Consider the following 26,720-nt stretch of genomic DNA (forward strand, 5'->3'; position numbering starts at 1 on the left):
AAATGCGGAAACTTCTATAAAAAAATAAATAATTCAATGTTCAGAGCTTATCTGATGAAAGACGTTTTTAGGGCAAATGCTGTGTCTATTCTTTATTAGCCACTTGGTATTCATATACTGTTTAGACTCGTATATCATCTTGCTCAGATGTTAAACGAAAATTGGCTTGATGTCAAGCTTTGATATCAGCTTTGATGATCTGGTTCCTGCTTCAACACAGATACTTAAACAGTGTCTAAAACCTGCAGTGAACAGCTGTGCGTGCGTGCATGTGTGTGCATGTGTCCAGCCGTTACCTGGTACTGGCTGGTGAGGCGGGCGTTGCTAAGGTCCAGGCTCTGGTTTTTTTCCTTCAGGGTGCTGAGCTCCCCCTCTAGTCGAGTCCTCTCCAGCTGAGAGGTGCTCAGCTCCCCCCTGAGCACAGACCCCTGTGCCAACAACTCTGCCTCAGACACCAACCACTCCTTCTGCTGGACCTGCAGCCTGCGATACCAACACAAGAGTTTTACACACCACTTTCAGCAAAGCACTTGTGAAGTGCTTGGTCTCACTGTTCACTGCTCTCCAACAAAAGGTCATTATTACATGATATGGTACCTCATAGTAGATAAAGCATGAATCACTGCAGAAAACAAAAAAAATGCTGGTATAACACACAGTGGAGCATATTAGGAGTCAGTCAGTGAGGGTCTTAGGCCATTGTTCATAAAAGTGCAGCATCGTAATAAAAGGTATAAAAGCTAAGCCATCATCTTTGTCTCATTTTGTAGTAATATTATGCTCTTAATGTTCACAGTGGGACTGAAAGTAAATTGGTGATATCCAGGAATAAACTGTGGTGGATGTTTTCAAATGGTTTTGGAATGAAACTTGTTATTTGAGGTTTAGCAGAATTAAAGCACAGCATGTCTGAGTGCTGAAAAGATTAGTCATTGTTTATGAAATAGGTCAGCTTTGGGAAAGCATCGCCAAATCCACCACACTACAGTACTGCTATGGGTCCTCCTGCATGGCAACCACCCAGACAGACAAATGGTCCATCCCCACATCTCTAAATTAACCATCTATCTGCTACAGCCAGGTGATGCATGGGCGTGTCCGTGGCCTTCTCCAGCCATTGGGGTCCTTAACACGGACACACCTGCGCGCTGGATCATGCCCAGAGAAAGGTGTCCCATGGCCAAAATGTCATAGTAGATATTCCCTTACAAGGCAATTGATATTCCTCATTTGGGTCTCCCTAGGTAACCAGTCATTTCACACATTTCACTCTCTGAGCTACTGCCATCAGGCAGACGGTACAGGGCCATTAAAGCAAGTACAAATAGATTGAAAAACTGTTTCTACCCAACTGCTGTTACAGCTTTGAATGCCACTGGAACCAAATAGCCAGGTCACATGCACCACTTGAAATGAGTGCAATATTTGTTAATAATACAATAACATGCTTTTGGAGTGAATGTACAAACTGTGGATATTTCAGTGGCAGTGGATATTGCACATTGTTATCACTTTACCGAGGCGTTGCTAGGCCAGTAGCGTATATTTACGTTGACGCTACCCGCAATGTCAGATATTCACCCGAGATAGAAGAGGGCGAATATCTGTCATTGCGGGCAACGGCATGGACGGAAGGACTCAGAAAATGCATACCGCACGACAAATGCATGTTATTTGCATTAGATTAGATTAGATTAGATTAGATTAGATTAGATTAGATAGATAGATAGATAGATAGATAGATAGATAGATAGATAGATAGATAGATAGATAGATAGATGATAGATAGATGATAGATAGATAGATAGATAGATAGATAGATAGATAGATAGATAGATAGATAGATAGATAGATAGATAGATAGATAGATAGATAGATAGATAGATAGATAGATAGATAGATAGATAGATAGATAGATAGATAGATAGATAGATAGATAGATAGACAGACAGACAGACGGTGGTGGGCACAGATAACCAAAAAATTAACTTTGATAACAGATAATAAGATAACTGAAAAGTTATCTTTGATAAAGATAAACCGATAAACCACCCAAAAATGTATTGGAAGTTACAGATAATCGATAACCGATAAATTCCGGTGTTGTCTATGAGACATTTGCAGTTAGTAAAGAGCTGAAATTGACTTTTAACACGATCGCTTTTGAAAGCATCAAAAGCCGTAAAAGACCTAAGAAACAAGCAAAAATGTTTGACCATGCTGCCCCCTGCAGAAAGCAGCACAGACAAATCCTGAGAGGACCCACGAAATCAACTGTTTACTAATCATAATCATTTTTCTTACAACATTGTACCCCTGCTGGAAGCTCTCATTTACAACAGAGCTCCCACCACAGAGGCACACCAAGAGCAGTCATAAGGCCAGCTCTCTATCAATTTCAACACTCCGGTCAGGCAGAGGTCTTGAAAAATAAAGTCATACTAACTTATGGTTTTTTGAAAATACTGATAGAATAACTCCATTAATGTCAATTCTGTCATTTGTACAAAGTGAAAATATAACATATATCTTTTAATGTTGAATAAGGCACTAATTCTGAGGTTTTGTAACAAACACAGACTGCAAAGCATTCTGGGTAAAAGTGCTAAACAGTGATTGGTTCAGTAATCCATTATGTAAACCAACACATTAATGTGATGTGTGTCGTGTGTTGGTTTAAAGATAAATGTGCTTTTGTAAAATATTCCATTTTTATTTGTAAAAACAGGCATTTTTACGGAGCCCTGGAAGTGTCATCGCAATTGCATGTTTTAAAACTTTTATGATGTTGTAAAACGTGCACTCAATATTAGTAAGTAAGTAAATTTATTTATATAGTGCCTTTCACAGACATAAGACCATGTACACACGTTGTCGGGTATTTGTAAAACCGAATATCTTACCCTTTCAGTTTGGGGAAAAAACTTCATCCACACTACGTCGTTTAAAAAAAAAATCCATCCACATCGAACCGTATAAATGTGTTGTAATTAGTCTGCCAAACCTTTGGGTGGTGGTACTGATTAAAATTCTATCCAATCAGGAGCCTTATTCTCTTGTCGTCACTTCCACAAAAACTAATTGCAGAGGGTAGAACAACATGCTTATTAGGAAACTTTTAACAGGGGGGTCTCAAGAGCTTTAACAGTTTTAAAAATGTTTTTTACTGTTCATCTTAGTTTAGTATGTTATCGGATGGTAATTCATCAGCAGATAATTAGTCTGATGATGGTTTTTAAATTTATCTAAAAAGATAATCTGATAATGAAAATATTATCTTCGATAATTATCTGTTATCAGATTATCGGAAGCGTGCCCACCACTGTAGATAGACAGATAAACTTTATTGATCTCACAGAGGAGAAATTCACGTTACATCAGCTCTTAAGAAAACACACAAGGTGGGTGCAAGTAGAGGAAAATGTCATCGAACAGCTTTTGCAAGGATAAACAATAATAATAATACTTGTAACAGTACAAGACATAAGAAATGAGGTAGAAATAGTATATATATATATATATATATATATATATATATATATATATATATATATATATATACGAGGGCTGTCAATAAAGTAACGGTCCTTTTTATTTTTTTCAAAAACTATATGGATGTCATTCATATGTTTTTACGTCAGACATGCTTGAACCCTCGTGCGCATGCGTGAGCCGCCGCGACGCTCCGCCACGGGAAAAACACCTCTGTTGAAAGCCTTAAAGACAAGTTGGAACATGTCCTGCCTGTTAAACAATTTCTCATATACTCACTCCACTGAAAGCCATCAAAAGCCGCCTGGATTTTACAAATGGTTATCAACACGGAGGTGTTTTTCCTGTGCCGCCGCACCGCGTCGGCTGCGTCCCGACGCGCGGATCAATCCACACGTCTTTCATTAAAAAAATCTCCTTTAACAGTGGAATATCCGGATAAAATGCTGAAACCGACTTCTTCTGAAACTTCTCTGTTCTCTCACGACGTCCTGGATCAATAGAGCCTGAAATGTGGAGGTTTTCAGCTTGAACAGGCTGACGACGGCGGCTGAGAGCGCTGAGCGACGTCTCGCACCGTGAAAAGTCCTTAAAGCGACAGAATCACCTCAAAATCTCTCATCAGCCGTTAAAAGTTTCACTGAAAACCAGCTTAATTTTTCGAACCGTGTCCACTTCGATGTGTCTCACAGGTTTAGAAAAATTTTGATCAAACAACGCGCCAGTCTCTCAGCAACTTCTCAGACAAAGGAATTCCGACGAGGGGCTGGACGACTCCTCCCACAAGGAGTGCTCACAGGCGAATGACGTCACCGACAGGCGTGGAAAAACTCACGCATGCGCACAAGGGTTCAAGCATGTCTGACGTAAAAACATATGAATGAAATCCATATAGTTTTTGAAAAAAATAAAAAGGACCCTTACTTTATTGACAGCCCTCGTATATATACATACAGGGTTGGGAGGGTTACTTTAAAAATGCATTCCGATACAGTTACTAGTTACCTGTTGAAAAATGTAATCAGTAACGTAATCCAAGTACCATAATATTAAAGTAATGTAATTTGATTACTTTCAATTACTTCTGGATTACTCCAATATCAAATATGCTAATACAGACCAAAGAAACTAAAAATAAATAGTCTTGACCACATAGTACAGTTTATTAAGCAAAAATAAACTGTTTCTTTTATATGGCATGCTCTGTTTTACTTCACATTATGAATTAAGAGCACCCACAATATTGTTTTAAACACACCCAGTGTTCACCTGCTAAATTTTCAACAAAAAATGCCAAACAAATGAAGGATAATGAAAACTCAGGCATGTGTGGATGGATTTGTAATTAAAAGTGGCTTGCAGAACAATATACAAAACAAAAAAAAATCTGCTACTTGTTCAGTTAATTCGCACCATGTTTAACATATCAGTCCACTTATTGAACTTTCAAAATAAGAACAACAGCATAATGAAAACCATTAAGTAAATACTGTCAGTAAGGAGGCGTGATCGCCATTTTAATTCCGGGCAAGTTACTAATTTGCGTGCATAGAAGTTCAAGAAACAGGTGGAATATGCCGGAAAGCTGCGCATGTTGGCAAAGCCACAAACGGAGGAACAAGGGAGACAATGTTTTTGTGTAGGCTCTCAGTTGTCCAGGTGGTTTCCATAGTAGAGAAGCTTGAATCTTCGACTGGACTGGGTTGCTTGACGTGAGGACGTTTCGCTTCAAATCGCAGAAGCTTCCTCAGCTAAAATTCTTGCTCTGGTGGTCTGACTTCTGTCTTGACTCTTGTAGAGAAGAATAATCAAGAAGTCACAAAAGCTGGAGTTTTAAACCTAACCAGACCCCTCCTACCGAGAGGCAGACTGCTATTGGCTAGTGACTAAACAATAGCTCTAATTAGCACCTATTGTGCTCTAGTTAGCACCCTCCTAATGACAGGGGATAAACAGGGGATAAAGCGTGTCTCAGACCCCCTCCCCGGTTAAGGCTGGGTTTCAAACGTTTCACAAAGAATGCCTCCTTGACCCCTCTCTCAAACCATTTCTTCTCTCTGGCTAATATTTTGAATTCCTTTTCCTCAAACGTGTGGTTAGTGTCTTTAAGGTGGAGATGAACTGCAGACTGGGGTCCACAGGTGCCCTCTCTGCGGTGCTCGTATAGCCTTTTGTGTAAAGGTTGCTTCGTCTCACCTATGTAGTGTTCGTTACAGTTTTCCTGACATCTGATAGAATACACTACATTGCTCTGTTTGTAACTAGGGATCCTGTCCTTAGGGTGAACTCATTTCTGTCTCAAGGTGTTAACTGGTTTAAAGTAAACTGGGATTTTGTGCTGTCTGAAGATCCTCTGTAGTTTTTCCCCTACTCCTGCTAAATAAGGGAGAGACACTCCTCTTCTTGTCTCCGTCTCCTGTCTATCTGGTCTCTTTGTTCTCTGGGGCTCTGTGTTGAAGCGTCCTGATCACCCCGAGCTTGTGTTCAAGGGGGTGGTTTGAGCCAAAGAGCAGATATTGGTCAGTGTGAGTTGGTTTTCTGTAAACCCCTGTGTGGAGCTGCCTGTTCTCTCCAATTGTAACATCACAGTCCAAGAAGGTTAAATGGTTGTTTCTGGCATCCTCACGTGTGAACTTGATATTGGCGTCCACCGAGTTGATGTGTTCTGTAAAGTCCTCAACTTCCTGTTGCTTGATTTTAACCCATGTGTCATCAACATATCTGAACCAGTGACTGGGAGAGATGCCCGTGAAAGACGTCAAGGCTGTCTTCTCCACTCGCTCCATGTACAGATTGGCCACAATGGGGGATACCGGAGACCCCATCGCACAACCATGAATCTGCCTGTAGTAATTCCCCCTAAACAGGAAATACGTGGTGTTAAGACAGATCTCCAAGAGTTGGCAGATGTGGTCTGGTGTGAGTTTGGTCCTTTCAAGTAGAGACACATCCTCCAGCAGTCTCTGCCTCACAGCTGAGACGGCCTCAGCGGTGGGGATGCAGGTGAACAACGAAGTCACATCAAATGACACGATTGTTTCATCTGCCTCCAGCTGCAGGTCCTTGATCTTGTTCACAAAATCTTGTGTGTTCTCCACATGGTGCAATGTAGTGTATTCTATCAGATGTCAGGAAAACTGTAACGAACACTACATAGGTGAGACGAAGCAACTTTTACACAAAAGGCTATACCAGCACCGCAGAGAGGGCACCAGTGGACCCCAGTCTGCAGTTCATCTCCACCTTAAAGACACTAACCACACGTTTGAGGACAAGGAAGTCAAAATATTAGCCAGAGAGAAGAAATGGTTTGAGAGAGGGGTCAAGGAGGCATTCTTTGTGAAACGTTTGAAACCCAGCCTTAACCGGGGAGGGGGTCTGAGACACGCTTTATCCCCTGTTTACAATGGGGTACTCAGGTTAAAGCAGTTTCAGTCTTTTGTTCATGGTAATGAGTCATTCACGTCATCAGCAGAGTCGTCAAGGGAGCCATCATGAGAGGGTCTATCCCATCATTAGGAGGGACAGCTGCCCTGTCATTAGGAGGATACTAACTACAGCACAATAGGTGCTAATTAGAGCTATTGTTTAGTCACTAGCCATTAGCAGTCTGCCTCTCGGTAGTATGGGTCTGATTAGGTTTAAAACTCCAGCTTTTGTGACTTCTTGATTATTCTTCTCTACAAGAGTCAAGACAGAAGTCAGACCACCAGACCAAGAATTTTAGCTGAGGAAGCTTCTGCGATTTGAAGTGAAACGTCCTCGCGTCAAGCAACCCAGTCCAGTTGAAGATTCAAGCTTCTCTACTAAGGGAGACAATATTTCCTTCCATAAGTAAGTGGTTTTGGTTCTTCTTGTCACTTTGTCCGTGATATTTGGATGATAAACAGCTGTATGTTTCCTGCCGTACCTGTGTCGCCCGATGACACGGACCACTAACTCTTCACTTATGTCTATATGTTATGTTGATATTTTCCACTGCTAGACCAATGTCTAGTTAAAATACTTGTCATTAGTGATTAAAATTGTTCGACAAGACTCGGGATTTTTTTCAAATTTGCACCTTAAAATAATGAGATTATAATGACCCGCGCTGTGCCGCTCACAGTCACACCCACACATAGAGATGTGTACCCACACAACTGACTTCATGAATTAAACTTGGTCAATAAAGGATAATTGTGTAAAAATATTATATGTATATAAATGTATTTTAATGGTTTTAGGAGCTGCGTTGAACAGCAACTGCAGGACACCTCAGCACAGCAGCTTGAACAGCGCAGATCCGTGTAACTTTCAACACTAATATTTGGGAATGTTTGTGTGTCAGAGTAAGTTTAATACTTTCCTGACATAATTTAATGTAATTTAATTTTACTGGCTCAATATCCAGGTCAAAATGACATTTTTTAACACGTATTTTGCGAGCATTTTTCTGAGTGTGTCCAGTCGCGGATCTCCATTGAAAATGCATTAACATACGGGTACTTCATCAATATTTTGCCCGATTAGGAGACGTCATGTCGCTGTCCATGAAGGGACGTTTTCGTTTCAAAGAAAAAAAAATATTATATACAGATAACAGCGTTCTAGCTTGGATAAAATTTTAATGTAGTGGTAATTTCGAGGGAGCGAAGTGACCGGGGGGGGGGGGGGGGGGGTAGCGAAAGGGGGGCAGCTTTTGAGAATTTAAGCTAAAAATTAACCATTCTAGGGGTACCCAAAGGGGAAAAGCCAGGTACAACAGCCCAAGTCCCTTCATCATGTCCAGAAGGCTGGGGAAGTTTGTTGAGTGGGCAATCTCATTCTGGGTTAGCCAGTACGTGGCCCTCAGTGAGGCAGTCGGAGTCCGTGGACATTTTTAAGTCAAGACTTAAAACCTATTTTTATTTTATTCTCTTTCTTATGAGTAGTTTTTATTTTGTTATGTTTTATTCTTCTTCTTATGTCTTATCCTTAAACTCTGGACATAATAAACTCTACATGGTGGATCCTTGATCTCTGGACATAAACAGAAATAAAATCTGTTAGTTTTTGTCAAAAGCATTTCCTTTCAGACATTATTATTGGCATGAATGTCTTTCCATACCTATGACCTGAGCTCTTGCAGCTGCGCTGCAGGTCAGGTTCATAAAGAATGCAACACGTCTCATTTTGGGAGGAAAAAATGTTTTAGTCGATTGTAGTTTATTGTCTGTATTGCACCGTTTGTAAGAGGCGTCATTTTATTTAAAGCGGCGATTCGTTTTGAAGTTATTAATTCCGAGCGGACTTTGTCTTGTCGGCTGGCACGCGCTGCTCTCCAAATTCGGTAGTGTGTCCTCATCAAGCTCGCTGCTTTGGCTACTGTTCATTGTCATACTATCCATGAGAAAATCATCCAGAATATCCATATTGGGACAACACACACTTCTCACCTTTTTATCTTTTCCTCTGCGGACAGTTCTTGGGCCGCACGCGTGCTATGACGTCATTTGTTTACGCACAGCTGGCGGGTATAGCCAAGAAGCATCAATGTAAATCTACGCTACCGGCCTAGCAACGCCTCGGTAAAGCGATAATAATGTGCAATATCAAAGGTATCAGCATCACCAAATACCTCTGTCCAAGGGCAGCATGACTCCATAAGGTCTGCTCAGACGTCTCTCAATATTAAAGGCCAAGGATTTGGAGAAATGAACATTACTGCAAAGACAATCATTTCTCTCTGGACGTTTGACACTTTCACTACATACAGATATTCTTGATATTTTTGAAAGCCACCAAGTAGTCATTAAAAGCCTTAGCTTAGTCTTGATCCAGAGCAATTTCAAACCCAGATACTCTGACTCCTCACTCAGCTTTTCAAGTGCTGGATTCAGAGTATTTATTGATTCTGCAAAGATCACAGTATCAGGCACAAATTCAAGGTAAGTAAAACTCTCTTCTCCGATAAAAACATCTCACACTGCTGTTCATCATAACCATTTACAACCAGCATCCAGTCCATGCAAGCATTATAAATACACTCAACTGAACTGAGATGGAGCCGGAATTGACCAATTCACTGAATTCACTGGGAAATGTCAGGGATCCTGCCCCCACTCTGCACAGCACTCACAGTACCTCTGCTGAATCTAGTTAATCCATCACTCAAGCCTTCCTGTTAGCTTTAAGACTGCTGCCATAAATGCTCTTCTTAAGAAAACCAGTTTCAACTCAGGATTGCTGGTAAATTGTCAGCCCATTTATACCTGTCATGGGACTGAACTGACAGTCTTATGATAATTTGTGGTTGTTACAGGGTGACTGTGTTGTTCATAACAATTAAAAAATTAAGAATCTTGAGGTGATTTTTGAACTTTCACTGCTTTTTGATCTGTGGAAGTAAGACAGCTCATTTACAAAGACACAATATTACAAGGATTTGACCAATTCTGTCTGTGGCGGATGCATTGCTGAGACACTGATTCATATGTTTGTGTCCTCCAGAACTTATTATTATAATGTATTGGGTTTTGAGTTACCGCACAAGAACATTGAACATTTTTTTTTTTTTGGTACTGAGGTGTTGATAAGGGAATCGGTAAAGAATCCGATTGATAAGCAGAATCAACATAGACATTGATAAAATCCTATCAATACCCATCTATCTATCTATCTATATATCTATCTATCTATATATATATATATATATAATACTTGGAAATCCTACAACTTTTCAGAATGTCCATGAGAGTTGCCTGGTCATTGTTTACAAAACCATTCATATCCGGAGTTTTCATGTATCCCATAATCCCTTGCGTGCCAGAGAGTCGCTGCAGTCAAAACAACATAGAGAATCCACATGATGACAGTTGTAAATGAATATTATACTACAAAAATTTAATTTTTTATGCTTTGCATCACGTTAATAAGAGACTGCTGCATGATACCCTGAAAACTTGCTAAAACAATTATAACAAATAATCTCAGTTTCTGCTACGTTTAATCTGCGTGGAATTTAATAAACGCAAACCGAATTTCAGACATATTATATATATTAGTCTGGAACAAAGAGGACAAACAGTGTTGTAAAGAACAATAATCAAGACGATAAAGAGCAAACTTCACTTTTCCCCAGAACGACAGGATCAGGAAGCGAGCGTAGCTCACAGCAGCTCCCATTGAAAATAACGGCGAGACAGCCTGTGATTCTTGCATGTTTACGTAAAATAAACGCAATAACAACATCTAAAAACCCAGAAAATATATTCATGACAGTTTGAGGCACAATATAAAAATAGTTTTATGTTGTGATGTTAATGCTGTTGTCCGTGTGCAGCGGTTAAAGTGCAGCGTGATCAGAGCGTCTCAATGCAGTTCTCAATGTTACTGAGATCTTGCAGCGAAGTGACCTCTCCGAAGTTTTGCAGGATTTGAAACCTGAAAAGCGCGGATTAATATATAGGTATGTAACACAGTAATGTAAATGATTACAGAAAGCAGTACGCAGCAACAGCAATTTTGACATTTTTCACTCAAGATTTTAATCACATAAGGCTTCTGTATTAGTCTGTTCCCCTCAGATACAAAATGAACCCAAAGTGCATATGTCTGAAACTACCCTGGTAATAATAATCCAAAAACTGATCAATCACAGGCCATTTTAGTGCAGTTTTGTCCTGTTGTCTTGCTCAGTCTCATGTTTGGGCCTCTTTGCTCTTCCCTGCACAGTGCATCCTGTATTCATGCCAAACAGCCACATTAGAAACTACTGTGGTGTCACAAATTTGACAAATTCAAAAAAGTAGTTAGAAAGGAGATGACAAATGGGTTTTTAAATCAGAAAAAGAAAGAGAGAGAGAGAGAGAGAGAGAGAGAGAGAGAGAGAGAGAGAGAGAGAGAGAGAGAGAGAGAGAGAGAGAGAAACAGAGTGGTTTCTAAAGACGGCAGTTCATGAATCTCAACACTGCATTAAAACAAGGTACTTTTTCCAAATGTGCTGCTCCAAAAGGTCATTTCGCTCTGTCACAGAACTGCAGTGTCACTTTGTATGTAGTTATACTTCATTAAAATTTCTATCAAAATGATCCAGCTTTTCCCCCCTGAATCAAGTGGGGATATGAGGTATAATCCTCGGTTGGGAGAGACAAGAAACACAGAGAACCCTTTCAGAATCAGTGACACTGTCTTGTACTTCAAAATTACACCAATGAAGAACTACAAGCAGATACACACCTTATCAAATCAAATCAATTTTATTTATATAGCGCCAAATCACAACAAGCCCCAAGGCGCTTTATATTGTAAGGCAAAAGGCATACAATAATTACAGAAAAACCCCAACGGTCAAAACAACCCCCTATGAGCAAGCACTTGGCGACAGTGGGAAGGAAATCTCCCTTTTAACAGGAAGAAACCTCCAGCAGAACCAGGCTCAGGGAGGGGCAGTCTTCTGCGGGGACTGGTTGGGGCTGAGGGGAGAGAATCAGGAAAAAGACATGCTGTGAAGAGAGCAGAGATCAATCACCAATGATTAAAAGCAGAGTGGTGCATACAGAGCAAAAAGAGGTGAATAAAAAGAAACACTGGGTGCATCATGGGAACCCCCCAGCAGTCTAAGTCTATAGCAGCATAACTAAGGGATGGTTCAGGGTCACCTGATCCAGCCCTAACTATAAGCTTTTTCAAAAAGGAAAGAGTATCAGTATATACAGTACTTTATGCATTGTGAATTTAAAAAAAGCATTATAAAATAAAGCGAGAACAAACATCATTAGTCCCCTATGACATTTGACACAGCATTTCTAAATATTCTAGATTTATTTTTGGATTTTTACATTATTTTACTTTGCACACAGAAAAAAAAAAAAAAAGATTTCACAAAAACCAAAAACTTTCAGGGTCAAAATTATTAGCCCCCTTAAGAACTGACCTCTTTGTTGAGCTATAGTACAATCCACTGTTATGTGATGATGTGGGTTATCTTCAAATGTACACAAAGTGTAAAAAACGTCAGTCAGGGTTTGAGTTGTCACATGAGAAAGCATCAAAAGAAGTCAGTTTGATTATGTTGATGCTCACAAAGTAGGAGGATATACAAAGTTTTCACAGCATTTCCAAGCGTCAAGAACTGGAGTGAGAAGTATCATCAAGAAATCCAAAGAGAGTCTCACAATACAGAACAAGCATGGCAGAGGAACAATGTGAAAGACTTCAAAGACTCTGGAAAGAAAACTAGTGAGAGATGTTTAAAGACTGCAGAACAACTGCCAAGACACCAGTGAATGACTTAGCTACATCGGGAATTATGGTCTCAAAGAAGACAGTCACTAGAGCCCTGAACAGGAATGGATTGCAAGGTTGCAATCCAAAAAAATCTTCTCTTCTGCAGAGGAAACATTAAAGCCAGACTGAAGCATGCTGAGGACAACCTGGAGAAAGATTATGCACACTCGAAGTGTGTCCTTTGATCAGAAGAAATTAAACTAGAGCAGTTGCTAATGTTTGAAGAAGGAAGGGAAAGGAGAATAATCCAAACAGCACCGCCCCCACAGTGAAGCACGGCTGTGGAGTATCAGTGGCGGCTGGTGAAAAAAAATCTTGGTGGTGCTGGTGTGCCAATAGACGTCCCTGCCTAGTCCAGTACAGGCATTCAAATGAACAGTCGGAAAATTACTACAATTCCACAATAATCATTTAATGTCCTTCTCAAAATCAGCAGTTTCACAGATAAAGTTAACCATTTACAGCTACAGTTGTATGCACACGTTTGGGCACCCCTGATAATTTTCATGATTTTCCTTTATAAATCATTGGTTGTCTGGATCAGAAATTTCAGTTAAATATATCATACAGCAGATGAACACACTGATATTTGAGAAGTGAAATAAAGTTTCTAGTATTTACAGAAAGTGTTCAATAATTATTTAAACAAAATTGGGCAGGTGCACAAATTTGGGCACCCTTGTCATTTTATTGACTTTAGCACAAATTATTGGAACACAAAATTGGTCTGGTAAGCTCAGTGACCCTTGACCTCCTTACACAGGTGAATCCAATCATGAGAAAGGGTATTTAAGGTGGCCATTTGCAAATGTTTCTCCTCTTTCTCTTCTAATGAGTGACAACATGGGAGCCTCTAAACAACTCTAAATGACCTGAAAACAAAGACTGTTCAACATCATGGTTTAGGGGAAGGATACAAAAAGCTATCTCAGAGATTTCAACTATCAGCTTCCACAGTAAGGTACATAATGAGGAAATGGAAGATCGCAGGCACAGTACCAGTTGAGACCCAAAGTGGCAGGCCAAGAAAAAAATCTCAGATAAGCTGAAGCGAAGGATGGTGAGAACAGTCAGTCAACCCTATCTGCGATATGATATATTTAACTGAAATTACTGATCCAAGCAACCAATGATTTATAAAGGAAAATCATGGAAATCATCAGGGGTACCCAAACTGTATATTAGGCCTCATTTATACTTTGGAAAAGAACAGTATCAAATACAACACAAAATCAAGTTCTTGAGTAAGGAACATTTCACCATTTGACACCAATTACACATATACTACACCAAACTGTACTCACTGCCATTATCTTCAGCAAAACAGATCCTAGGTTTCACAATGACAGAAGAAAACATAAAATATCACCAAATTTAGACTCTTTTCAAAATATGGAAAAATTGACAAAAGAACCTTATGTACATATGACAATGATCACACTACCTTCCGAGAGAGAGAGAGAGAGAGAGAGACACAAAATTGAGGCAATAATCTGCATGAACATTACTGAGCGGAATGGAGGCAAAATAAAGACGCTACAATAACTTAAATTAAATAATTCGGCTAACTAATAACACCAAAACCTCTAAATGAAATTGGTTACAATTAATTAACAGTGTAGAAGACAAAGCAAATTAAGTGTACAAAACCATTTAATTAAATGCTTTTCTATACTTCAGTTAGTCTGACTATAAGCCTCTTGTGTGTACTCAGTAGTGGCTGAGTTAGTATATCTTAAAAAAAGAAAATGCAAATTGCTATTTTAGGCTTTGTTTTTTTTCAGCTGAGCAAGTCATTCATTTTAGACTGTGGAATATTCCAAGGAATATTTCACTTCTGTCAGCTGATCCTCATTACTTGTATACTGAAATCAAGTTGAAACTAGTCCAATATTAGTACAATTACTACAGTACTAGATAATGGGGAATTGCTGAGTTTTCAGAAGCTAAAAGATAAGTTTAATCTTCAAAATAAAGACTTATTTATATATACACTCAACAAAAATATAAACACAACACTTTTGGTTTTGCTCACATTTTGTATGAGATGAACTCAAAGATCTAAAACTTTTTCCACATACACAATATCACCATTTCCCTCAAATATTGTTCACAAACCAGTCTAAATCTGTGATAGTGAGCACTTCTCCTTTGCTGAGATAATCCATCCCACCTCACAGGTGTGCCATATCAAGATGCTGATTAGACACCATGATTAGTGCACAGGTGTGCCTTAGACTGCCCACAATAAAAGGCCACTCTGAAAGGTGCAGTTTTATCACACAGCGCAATGCCACAGATGTCGCAAGGTTTGAGGGAGCGTGCAATTGGCATGCTGACAGCAGGAATGTCAACCAAAGCTGTTGCTCGTGTATTGAATGTTCATTTCTCTACCATAAGCCGTCTCCAAAGACGTTTCAGAGAATTTGGCAGTACATCCAACCAGCCTCACAACCGCAGACCACGTGTAACCAGCCCAGGACCTCCACATCCAGCATGTTCACCTCCAAGATCGTCTGAGACCAGCCACTCGGACAGTTGCTGAAACAATCGGTTTGCATAACCAAAGAATTTCTGCACAAACTGTCAGAAACTGTCTCAGGGAAGCTCATCTGCATGCTCGTCGTCCTCATCGGGGTCTCGACCTGACTCCAGTTCGTCGTCGTAACCCACTTGAGTGGGCAAATGCTCACATTCGCTGGCGTTTGGCACGTTGGAGAGGTGTTCTCTTCACGAATGAATCCCGGTTCACACTGTTCAGGGCAGATGGCAGACAGCATGTGTGGCGTCGTGTGGGTGAGCGGTTTTCTGATGTCAATGTTGTGGATCGAGTGGCCCATGGTGGCGGTGGGGTTATGGTATGGGCAGGCATCTGTTATAGACAAAGAACACATGTGCATTTTATTGATGGCATTTTGAATGCACAGAGATACCGTGACGAGATCCTGAGGCCCATTGTTGTGCCACATCCAAGAACATCACCTCATGCTGCAGCAGGATAATGCACGGCCCCATGTTGCAAGGATCTGTACACAATTCTTGGAAGCTGAAAATGTCCCAGTTCTTGCATGGCCGGCATACTCACCGGACATGTCACCCATTGAGCATGTTTGGAATGCTCTGGACCGGCGTATACGACATCGTGTACCAGTTCCTACCAATATCCAGCAACTTCGCACAGCCATTGAAGAGGAGTGGACCAACATTCCACAAGCCACAATTGACAACCTGATCAACTCTATGCGAAGGAGATGTGTTGCACTGCATGAGGCAGATGGTGGTCACACCAGATACTGACTGGTATCCCCCCCAATAAAACAAAACTGCACCTTTCAGAGTGGCCTTTTATTGTGGACAGTCTAAGGCACACCTGTGCACTAATCATGGTGTCTAATCAGCATCTTGATATGGCACACCTGTAAGGTGGGATGGATTATCTCAGCAAAGGAGAAGTGCTCACTATCACAGATTTAGACTGGTTTGTGAACAATATTTGAGGGAAATGGTGATATTGTGTATGTGGAAAAGGTTTTAGATCTGAGTTCATCTCATACAAAATGGGAGCAAAACCAAAAGTGTTGTGTTTATACTTTTGTTGAGTGTAATTTATATATATATATATATATATATATATATATATATATATATATATATACGAGGTCTCTTAGATAATAAACCGACCCTTTTATTTATTTTTTTTAACTATATGGATTTGAATGACATGCGATTACACCAATCATGCTTGAACCCTCGTGCGCATGCGTGAGTTTTTTCACGCGTGTCGGTGACGTCATTTCCCTGTGGGCAGGCCTTGAGTGAGATGTGGTCCCGCCCTCTCGGCTGAATTCCTTTGTTTCACACGCTGCTCGAGACGGCGCGCGTTGCTTTATCAAAATTTTTTCTGGACCTGTGAGGAATATCCGAGTGGACACTATTCGAGAAATTAAGCTGGTTTTCTGTGAAAAGTTTAACGGCTGATGAGAGATTATGGGGTGTTTCTGTCGGTGTAAGGACTTCCCACGGAGCGGGACGTCCTGCAGCGCTTCCAGGCGCCGTTGTCGGCCTGTTTCGACCTGAAAACATCCTAATTTAAGGCTTAATTCACCCAGGACATCGTGAGAGAACAGAGAAGATTCAGAAGAGGCCGGCATGAGGAATTTATGCGGACATTCCACTGTTTAAGGACATTTTTTTAATGAAAGACGTACGCGCAAATTCGTGTGCGCCGCGACAGGAAAAACACCTCCGTGTTGAAAACCATTTGTAGAATTCAGGCAGCTTTTAATGGCTTTCAACAAGTGAGTAACTGAGAAATTGTTTAACAGCTTGGGCATGTTCCAACTTGCCCGTTAAGATTTCCAACGGAGGTGTTTTTCCTGCCGCGACCCCCCGCGGTCGGGTCCAGCCCGACATGCGACTCTGCCCGCACGTTCTTTCATTACAAAATGGCCGTTAACAATGGAATGTCCGAATAAACTCCTCATGCCGACTTCTTCTGAAAGTTCTCTGTTCTCTGACGACTTACTGCGTCAACAGAGCCTGAAATGTGGAAGTTTTCAACTTGAAACGGCGAGACGCTGCCGCCTCGAAGCGCAGATCGCCGTCAGGCGCCGTGGACCGTCCTTAAAGCGACACTACCAGACCAAAATCTCTCATCAACCGTTAAAAATTTTTACCGAAAACCAGCTGAATTTATTGAATGGTGTCCACTCAGTTGTGCCTTACAGTTTTGAAAAAATTTTTATCAAACAAAGCAACAGTCTCTGAGCCATTCCTAAACAATGAAAAAAAATCGACGAGCGGGTGGACGACTCCTCACTCAAAGACTGCCCACAGGCGAATGACGTAACCGACAGGCGTGAAAAAACTCTCGCATGCCCACGAGGGTTCAAGCATGTCTGATGTAATCACACGTGATTCAAATCCATATGGTTTTTGAAAAAAATAATAAGGTCGGATACTTTTCTAATAGACCTCGTATATATATATATATATATATATATATATATACACGAGGTCTGTCCGTAAAGTATAGGTCCTTTTTATTTTTTTCAAAAACTATATGGATTTCATTCATATGTTTTTACGTCAGACATGCTTGAACCCTCGTGCGCATGCGTGAGTTTTTCCACGCCTGTCGGTGATGTCATTCGCCTGTGAGCACTCCTTGTGGGAGGAGTCGTCCAGCCCCTCGTCGGAATTCCTTTGTCTGAGAAGTTGCTGAGAGACTGGCGCTTTGTTTGATCAAAATTTTTTCTAAACCTGTGAGACACATCGAAGTGGACATGGTTCGAAAAATTAAGCTGGTTTTCAGTGAAAATTTTAACAGCTGATGAGAGATTTTGAGGTGATTCTGTCGCTTTAAGGACTTTTCACGGTGCGAGACGTCGCGCAGCGCTCTCAGGCAGCGTCATCAGCCTGTTTCAAGCTTAAAACCTCCACATTTCAGGCTCTGTTGATCCAGGACGTCGTGAGAGAACAGAGAAGTTTCAGAAGAAGTCGGTTTCAGCATTTTATCCGGATATTCCACTGTTAAAGGAGATTTTTTCAATGAAAGACGTGCGGGCGGATTGCAGCGTCGGCTTGCAGCCGCCGCGACGCTCCGCCACAGGAAAAACACCTCTGTTGGAAGCCTTGAGGACAAGTGGACATCTCCAGCTGATAAACAATTTCTCATATACTCACTCCACTGAAAGCCATCAAAAGCCAACTGGATTTTAACAAATGGTTATCAACACGGAGGTGTTTTTCCCGTGCCGCCGCGCCGCGTCAGCTGCGTCCCGACGCGCGGACCCGTCCGCACGTCTTTCATTAAAAAAATCTCCTTTAACAGTGGAATATCCGGATAAAATGCTGGAAACCGACTTCTTCTGAAACTTCTCTGTTCTCTCACGACGTCCTGGATCAATAGAGCCTGAAATGTGGAGGTTTTCAGCTTGAACAGGCTGACGACGACGGCGGCTGAGAGCGCTGAGCGACGTCTCGCACCGTGAAAAGTCCTTAAAGTGACAGAATCACCTCAAAATCTCTCATCAGCTGTTTAAAATTTTCACTGAAAACCAGCTTAATTTTTCGAACCATGTCCACTTCGATGTGTCTCACAGGTTTAGAAAAAATTTTGATCAAACAAAGCGCCAGTCTCTCAGCAACTTCTCAGACAAAGGAATTCCGACGAGGGGCTGGACGACTCCTCCCACAAGGAGTGCTCACAGGCGAATGACGTCACCGACAGGCGTGGAAAAACTCACGCATGCGCAAGAGGTTCAAGCATGTCTGACGTAAAACATATGAATGAAATCCATATAGTTTTTGAAAAAAATAAAAAGGACCTATACTTTACGGACAGCCCTCGTATATATATATATATATATATATATATATATATATATATATATACACTTTATATATACAGTGTAGATACTATTATAATAAGGAAGTAAAGATGGTGAATATACAAGAATTGAATAACAATAGAAACCACACACAATTGATCCAGGGGCCAAAATTCTGTCGCCCCAAGATATTACATTTGGCTATGCTGAGTGGCCAAATATTTACTATTTTTCCTTAGCAACATACACAATTAGTCATTTCGCTGCACTTCAAGGGGCTCTTTGAGTGAGCGCCCAAGAAGAGAAACGACACGTTCTGTGCTTCTGTCGGTGGAAATGCACTGTTGAATGAAAGTTGGTGGAAATGTTGTTTTAATAACTGAGATGACATGTAGGCACATACTATTAAGTAAAACTGACATCGGTAATACTTTTTAAAAAATATAGATTTTATCATTTTTTTCCCTCCACATCTGGGAGGGCAGTGCACCAGTGCCCCCTATGGGCCAGCCGCCACTGGGGAGTATTATGCTGTGGGGATGCTTCAGTGCGTGTGGAATCTCGGAATCTCCTCAAGGTTGAAGGGCTTACAAAGAAAGAAGGATATGTGAAGATTTTGAAAGAAAAACCTCAAGCAGTCAGGAGCAAAAATGAGTCGTCACTTTGTCATGAACCAAATCATATGTCGCTCCTGGTGAAGAACTACCTCCAGAAGACCAAAGTGAATGTTATTGAATGGCCTGCACAAAGACCTGACTTCAGTCACATTGAAAATCTGTGGTATAAACTGAAGTCCATGCCAGGAGACCATCAAATCTGGAGGAGATATATCTTACTGCTAAAATACCCTCGGCTGCATGAGCATTGTGTTCTTTATTATTTGCAAATGTTTAATTAATTAAGATCCTATTATCTTACGTACAATTTGTACATGTTCAAATCAAATCATCATTTGTTCATGTTGGGCAAATGAAGGAATATTTATAGATCACTATCTGTGCATTTGCAGGTATTAAGGAAGTTAACTTTGAGTTAGCGTGCATGCTAACGTCTGCAAAATCTCTTATAAATGACTGCAGAGGTGTTATCAGGTTCCAAAAACAGCATTTTCAGTTTTAGAGGTGTTTATTTCTCAATAGCTTTTAGTAGTTGTACATAATATATGACACAGAGGTTCTATTTACACACAAACGAAACAGAGTTTTGCAGCTAGCTACCAGCCTGTGACGTCACCATGCTAACGTCCGTGAAATGTCTTGTAAATAAGTTTAGAGGTGTTATTAGGTTCCAAAAACAGTGTTTTTAGTTTTAGAAGTGCTTATTTCTCGCTAGCTTGTACATAATATATGACAAACATGCATATAAACACCCAAATGAAGCAGTTTTGGAAAGACCGGCCACTGATGTCATGGTGCAGCTCTATTCTGATTGGCTGTCACCCCCACCACTCAAAAACAAAACTGAACAGATTGAAACAGAATGTGACCTTTAACCTCTTAAAATACCTTTTAAAATAGGTCAAGGTTAGCCATTGTTGAACTTGTCAAAGGTCTGTATCCCAAGAATGTTCCCTGTGAATTTGAAGCCTCTGACAGTAATAAGGCTGGACTTATGCTGAGCACAGATAGACGGATGGACGGACCGACACAAAACCTTCACAATACCCGATGGCCATATTTGATGGTCTTGGGTAATAATATAACAATAAAATGCGGATGTTTAGAAATGCTGTGTTGAAAATCCCTTGCTCTGTTAAAAAAGCACTTGGGAAAGTTTGAAGAAAATGTTCAATTTCATAGCTTATAATTTTGTCCTCATCTGTAAGAAATGATTACAAACATTTTGTCCACAAATACAACCTTGATTCCAATGAAGTTGGGACGTTGTGTGAAATAATAATAATAATAATAATAATAATAATAATACATTTTATTTGTATAGCGCTTTTCTAGAAACTCAAAGACGCTTCACAGACACATTAACAAATAATATATAGAGTTAAAATGCAAAAAAAAAAAAAACACATTATAACAGGTTAAACATTAAAAGCAGTCTTGAATAAGTGGGTCTTGAGGAGTGATTTAAAGGTGGAAAGTTCGGAGCAGTCACGGAGTTGTTGTGGGAGGGAGTTCCAGAGGGTGGGGGCGGCGATGGAGAAGGCTCTGTCACCCCAGGTTCGGAGTTTGGTGCTACAGGGGAGGGAAAGGAGGTTAGCGTTGGAGGAACGGAGGAATCATGATGGAGTATGGGGCAGGAGCAGGTCAGAGAGGTAAGAAGGTGCCAGGTTGTGGAGGGCTTTGAAGGTGATAAGGAGAACTTTAAACTGTATGCGCTGAGGGATGGGGAGCCAGTGAAGATCTTGGAGGACAGGGGTGATGTGTTGGTGGGACTGGGTTTGTGTGAGGAGTCGAGCAGCAGAGTTCTGGATATATTGAAGTTTCTTGAGAGTTTTGGATGGTGTACCATAGACAATACTATTGCAGTAGTCGATTCTGGATGTAATGAATGCGTGGATTAAGGTTTCAGCGGCTGAGAAGTTCAGAGATGAGCGGAGACGGGCAATATTTTTAAGGTGGAAGAAAGCAGACCGGGTTATTTGTTTAACATGGGATTCAAATGAGAGGGTGGGGTCAAAGAGGATACCAAGGTTACAGACAAGAGGGGAAGGAGTAAGTGTGGTGCTGTCAAGATTTAGGGTAAAGTTTGAAGTGGATTTTGTGATTTTTTTGGAGCAATGATTATTATGTCTGTTTTTGTCTGTTTTTTGAGTTTGAGAAAATTGTGTGACATCCAAGTTTTTATGCCACTGAGACAGGTAGTGAGGGTGGACTGGGTTTGGGGGTTGACAGATGAAGTGGAGATGTAAAGCTGAATGTCGTCGGCATAACAGTAGAAGCGGAGACCAAAACGACGAATGATGTTGCCAAGTGGGAGGATGTACAGAATAAATAAGAGAGGACCAAGCACCGAACCTTGGGGGACACCTTGTGACAGGGGGGCAGTGGAGGAGGAGCAGTTATTTATGCTGAAGAATTGATGCTGATGAATCCATGAGAGAGCAGAGCCGGAGATGTTAAGGGAGGTCTTGAGGCGGGAGAGGAGGATGGAGTGACTAATAGTATCAAACGCAGCTGTGAGGTCCAGGAGGATGAGGATAGAGAGGTGGCCAACGTCAGAGGAGAGGAGGAGGTCGTTTGTCACTTGAGGAGTGCTGTTTCTGTACTGTGTTTTTGACAGAACCGGATTGGAATGGTCAAATAGGCTATTTGAGAGTAGATGTGTTGAAGTTGTGAGGGCTATGACACGCTCAAGGATTTGGACAGAAAAGGAAGGTTGGATATGGGCCGGAAGTTTGTCAGGTTGTCAGAGTCAAGACCAGGTTTTTTGAGAATTGGTGTAATAGCTGCTAACTTGAGAGATGGTGGAACAGAGCCAGTGGTGAGGGAGGAGTTAATTATTGTGGTGATCAAGGGAGCAATGGATGGGAGACAAGCTTTGATGAGAGAGGAGGGGATTGGATCCAGGGAGCAGGTTGGGGTTTTGATACCAGTAATAAGTTTAGTGAGCTGCAGGGGAGTGATGGGGATGAACTGTGAAAGATGCTGAGTGTTATTAGCGGGAGGCGAGTCAGGTGGAGGGGCAGTGTGGGTTGAGGGGAGATTGAGGGAACTGTAGATGGTATCGATTTTAGATTGGTAGAAAGACAGAAAGCTGTTGCATTTTGTTACTGTAAAGGAGGATGTAGTGCTGTCAACAGGCTTAAGGAGTATGTTGATGGTGGTGAACAAGGGTTTGGGGTTTTTTGAGTCTGAATGAATGACAGTGGAATAGTAGCTGGACCGGGCTGAATTTAAGGCAAGATTGTACTGCTGGATGTGGTCTGTATACGAGGTCTGTGAGAAAAGTATCGTACCTTTTTATTTTTTTCAAAAACTATATGGATTTGAATCACGTGCGATTACATCAGCCAACCTTGAACCCTCGTGCGCATGCGTGAGTTTTTTCACACCTGTCGGTTGCGTCATTCGCCTGTGGGCAGGCTTTGAGTGAGCACTGGTCCACCCCTCCCGTCAGAATTCCTTTGTCTGAGAACTTGCTGAGAGACTGCCGCTTTGCTTGATCACAATTTTTTCAGAAACTGTGAGACACATCCAAGTGGACACCATTCGAGAAATTCATATGGTTTTCGGTGAAAATTTTAACGGCTGATGAGAGATTAAGGAGTGTTACTATCGCTTTTTTTGTTTTTTTCTTCAAAAGTATTTGTCCTATCAACTTACCATTTTTGGTTCATTCTTTACCCAAAATACATAAGCATGCCAAACAGCAAATGTCAGCTCTCCCCAGTTTTTTGCGTGATCAAGCCACACACACGCACACAAAGGCCACTTGGCTATACAACCCCTGGCAAAAAATGATGGAATCACCGGCCTCGGAGGATGTTCATTCAGTTGTTTAATTTTGTAGAAAAAAAGCAGATCACAGACATGACACAAAACTAAAGTCATTTCAAATGGCAACTTTCTGGCTTTAAGAAACACTATAAGAAATCAAGAAAAAAAGGTTGTGACAGTCAGTAACGGTTACTTTTTAGACCAAGCAGAGGAAAAAAAAAAAATGGAATCACTCAATTCTGAGGAATAAATTATGGAATCACCCTGTAAATTTTCATCCCCCAAACTAACACCTGCATCAAATCAGATCTGCTCGTTGACATTGACCCTATGCCATGACATTGACCCTATGTGTCCACTTGGTGCAACAGCTCTCCAAGGTGTAATCACTCCTTTTTAGATGCAGACTAACGAGCAGATCTGATATGATGCAGGTGTTAGTTTTGGGGATGAAAATTTACAGGGTGATTCCATAATTTTTTTCCTCAGAATTGAGTGATTCCATATTTTTTTCCTCTGTTTGGTGTAAAAAAGTAACCGTTACTGACTGCCACAATCTTTTTTTCTTAATTTCTTATAGTGTTTCTTAAAGCCAGAAAGTTGCCATTTGAAATGACTTTAGTTTTGTGTCATGTCTGTGATCTGCTTTTTTTCTACAAAATTAAACAACTGAATGAACATCATCCGAGGCCAGTGATTCCATAATTTTTGCCAGGGGTTGTAATAACATAGATGATGATGGTTATATTGATGATACGTGATGGTGATGATTATGATGTTGATAATGGCAGCAGTTCTGCTGGTCATGTTCAGGTTCAACAAACAAATATGTTATTTGAAAAATCTTGATACAAAATTGATCATGCACAGTCACAAAAAAATGGTCAAAATAACATGTCAGATTGTACCATTTCGTTTCAATTGTTACAAAATTCAAAGGGGGCAGTGCCCACAGACCCCCCTGGGTGGTGTGTAGGCAATGGCTTTGCCAGTACAAATCAGTACTGTAGTCTCAAGGTCAAGGTTACTTTATTATTTATTATCTCTCATGAAATGATAGCTGGTTCTAAGGACCTGGTTGGAAAACCCCGGCTGTGGACGGTGTGGTGGTGGAGATGCTTACAGAGAGAGTGGAGAGGTTACACAACTGAAGTGCTGTGACTGCGGAGGGGCCCACAGTGCTGCTTACAGGAGGTGTGTGGCAAGTAAAAAGGCTGAAACAGTGCTGGAAGTGTCTCACACACACACACACACACACACACACACACACACACACCACACACACACACAACACACACACACACCGACACACACAACACACACACACACACACACCCACACACACACACACACACACAGAGCACTGGAATCTGGCGTCTATTCTTCTGGCTCCAAACATACCGACAAACACTGATGATGTCTCAGTCGGCAGTTGTTGCTGCTCATGGTGAATATGATTAATCGTTCTGTATAAAAAACACAGAGTCCCACTGCAAGCCTCAGTCTGAGGTGAATCGAGGAATGTCCCCTCCACAGCAAGAAATAAAACAATCTTGCATAAGTATCATTTTCAACACTCTGACAATCCATCTACACAAATCCCACAAGATGAAGCACGCTGAAGGTGTGACATCAAGGGAGCCAATGAAGCTCCCGTGTGCGCCCTACCCCTCCTCCAGGCCCCGATGCACTGCACCGACGTAAATTACGCGTGTGCTTTGAAACCAAATGATCCAGAAGAACATTAAATGCTTTGTATTTACATGCACCTTTGCATGTGCTGCTGTTTTATGCACAAAACCTCCAAATGGGGGAGAAAAAACCCCCCTATGATCACAATCATCCTACAGTACATTTGCATTCGCACCGATTCCGCTGCTTCATTTTGAAGCATCAATGCTTCTCAACCCACATATTCAGATGAACACGGGGTCGACTGAACGGATGATCAGCTCTCATGAATGTGAGGCTCAACAAGCAGACCGGAGAGTATTTGTTACCTCTCATTGTCTTCTCTCTGTCTCTCGAGTTCTCGTTCTCTCTCCAGCCTCCTCTGGGCTTCTGCTTCCATCACCTCTCTTTCCTTCTCCATCTCTCGCTCTCTCTCCTCCAGCTGGGTTTTTCCATCCAGTAACTCCTTGTACCTTAAGATTGCAAAAAAACAACACTGACACACATACACGAGCTCTGAATGTCTGATGTACGGTGGTTTTGGGGTGTCATTTTTTTCTCCCCATTCTGCTCTGAATTATTGTGCTCAGTGTGTGTTTGTACTTGGCCTCCAGCTCCCTGTGCTGAGCCTCCAGGCTCCGGTTGTTGCTCCTGAGTTGAGAGTGTTTGTCCAATAGCTCCTCCAGCTCTGCCTCCTGCCGCTGTTGCAGAGCCGTCATCCGTTCGTGGTCGTGCCTCAGTGCCTCCGTCCTGGCGAGTGACTCGTCCCGCTCCCGTGCCCACACCTTGGACTCAGCCTCCAGCGCTGCACACCTGGCGTCGCTCTCGCTGCAGCGTTCCAACAGCGCTGCATGCTGGGACCTCAGCGATGCTTGTTCCACCTGTGTGTGTGTGTGGATCGGAAGTAAGATGTCTGTTTATTTATTAGAGATTCTGGTGGTCAAACGGAAAAATCAAGCGTTCAAGTTTACAGCGACAATATGAAGTTGTTGGATTTGTTTTGCGTATTGTGTGTTTGCTGACCTGTAGCTGGGTGTTGAGTGTCTGTAATCTGGTGCAGGAGTCCTGCAGGCTGAGGGAGTTACGCCGCAGAGCCTCCAGCTGCTCCTTCAGGTGCTCACACGCCTCCTGGGACTCAGACAGCCGAGACAATAAAGCCTCCTGTCCTGCGACTGCCACTGCTTTCTGAGAGAATGAGTCCCAGCGAAGAGATGATCAGATCACAACCGTGTCAGAGTTTTCCTTTTTTTTTTCTTTAAGGAGAACAGCAGTGTCAGTGCAGCTGAGACTGTAATGCCTTAGGTGTGACATACAGCTGAAAATAACCTGATCATCTGACCTTTGAACCAATATGCAGCTGGCTTTCTTATAAACCCATCAATGCAAAGAGGAAATTCATCTTGTGCAGAATTTTATAATTTAAAAATTATGGTTGAATATCATTTATCCAGGTCTACAACTGCTGCCACATTTGAGCATTTCATTCATTCATTCATTCATACATTTTCTGTACCTGCTCACTCCAATTATGGGTCGCAGGGGAGCCTACCCAAGCAGTCATAGTGCGGAAAGCGGGCTACAT

At 41.5% G+C, this 26,720-nt stretch overlaps 1 protein-coding gene across 1 annotated transcript in view; it reads right to left on the minus strand.

The window, feature by feature from the left end:
* Window positions 1-26,720, minus strand: part of ccdc88b (coiled-coil domain containing 88B) — a 194,701-nt gene that overhangs the window by 49,699 nt on the left and 118,282 nt on the right. The window contains 4 exon segments of the mRNA XM_034181407.1: window positions 297-483; window positions 25,468-25,611; window positions 25,742-26,019; window positions 26,162-26,323. Of these exon segments, the coding sequence (XP_034037298.1) occupies window positions 297-483; window positions 25,468-25,611; window positions 25,742-26,019; window positions 26,162-26,323 (771 nt within the window).

Source organism: Thalassophryne amazonica, chromosome 11, assembly GCF_902500255.1.
Source record: "Thalassophryne amazonica chromosome 11, fThaAma1.1, whole genome shotgun sequence".
Classification (NCBI taxonomy): domain Eukaryota; kingdom Metazoa; phylum Chordata; class Actinopteri; order Batrachoidiformes; family Batrachoididae; genus Thalassophryne; species Thalassophryne amazonica.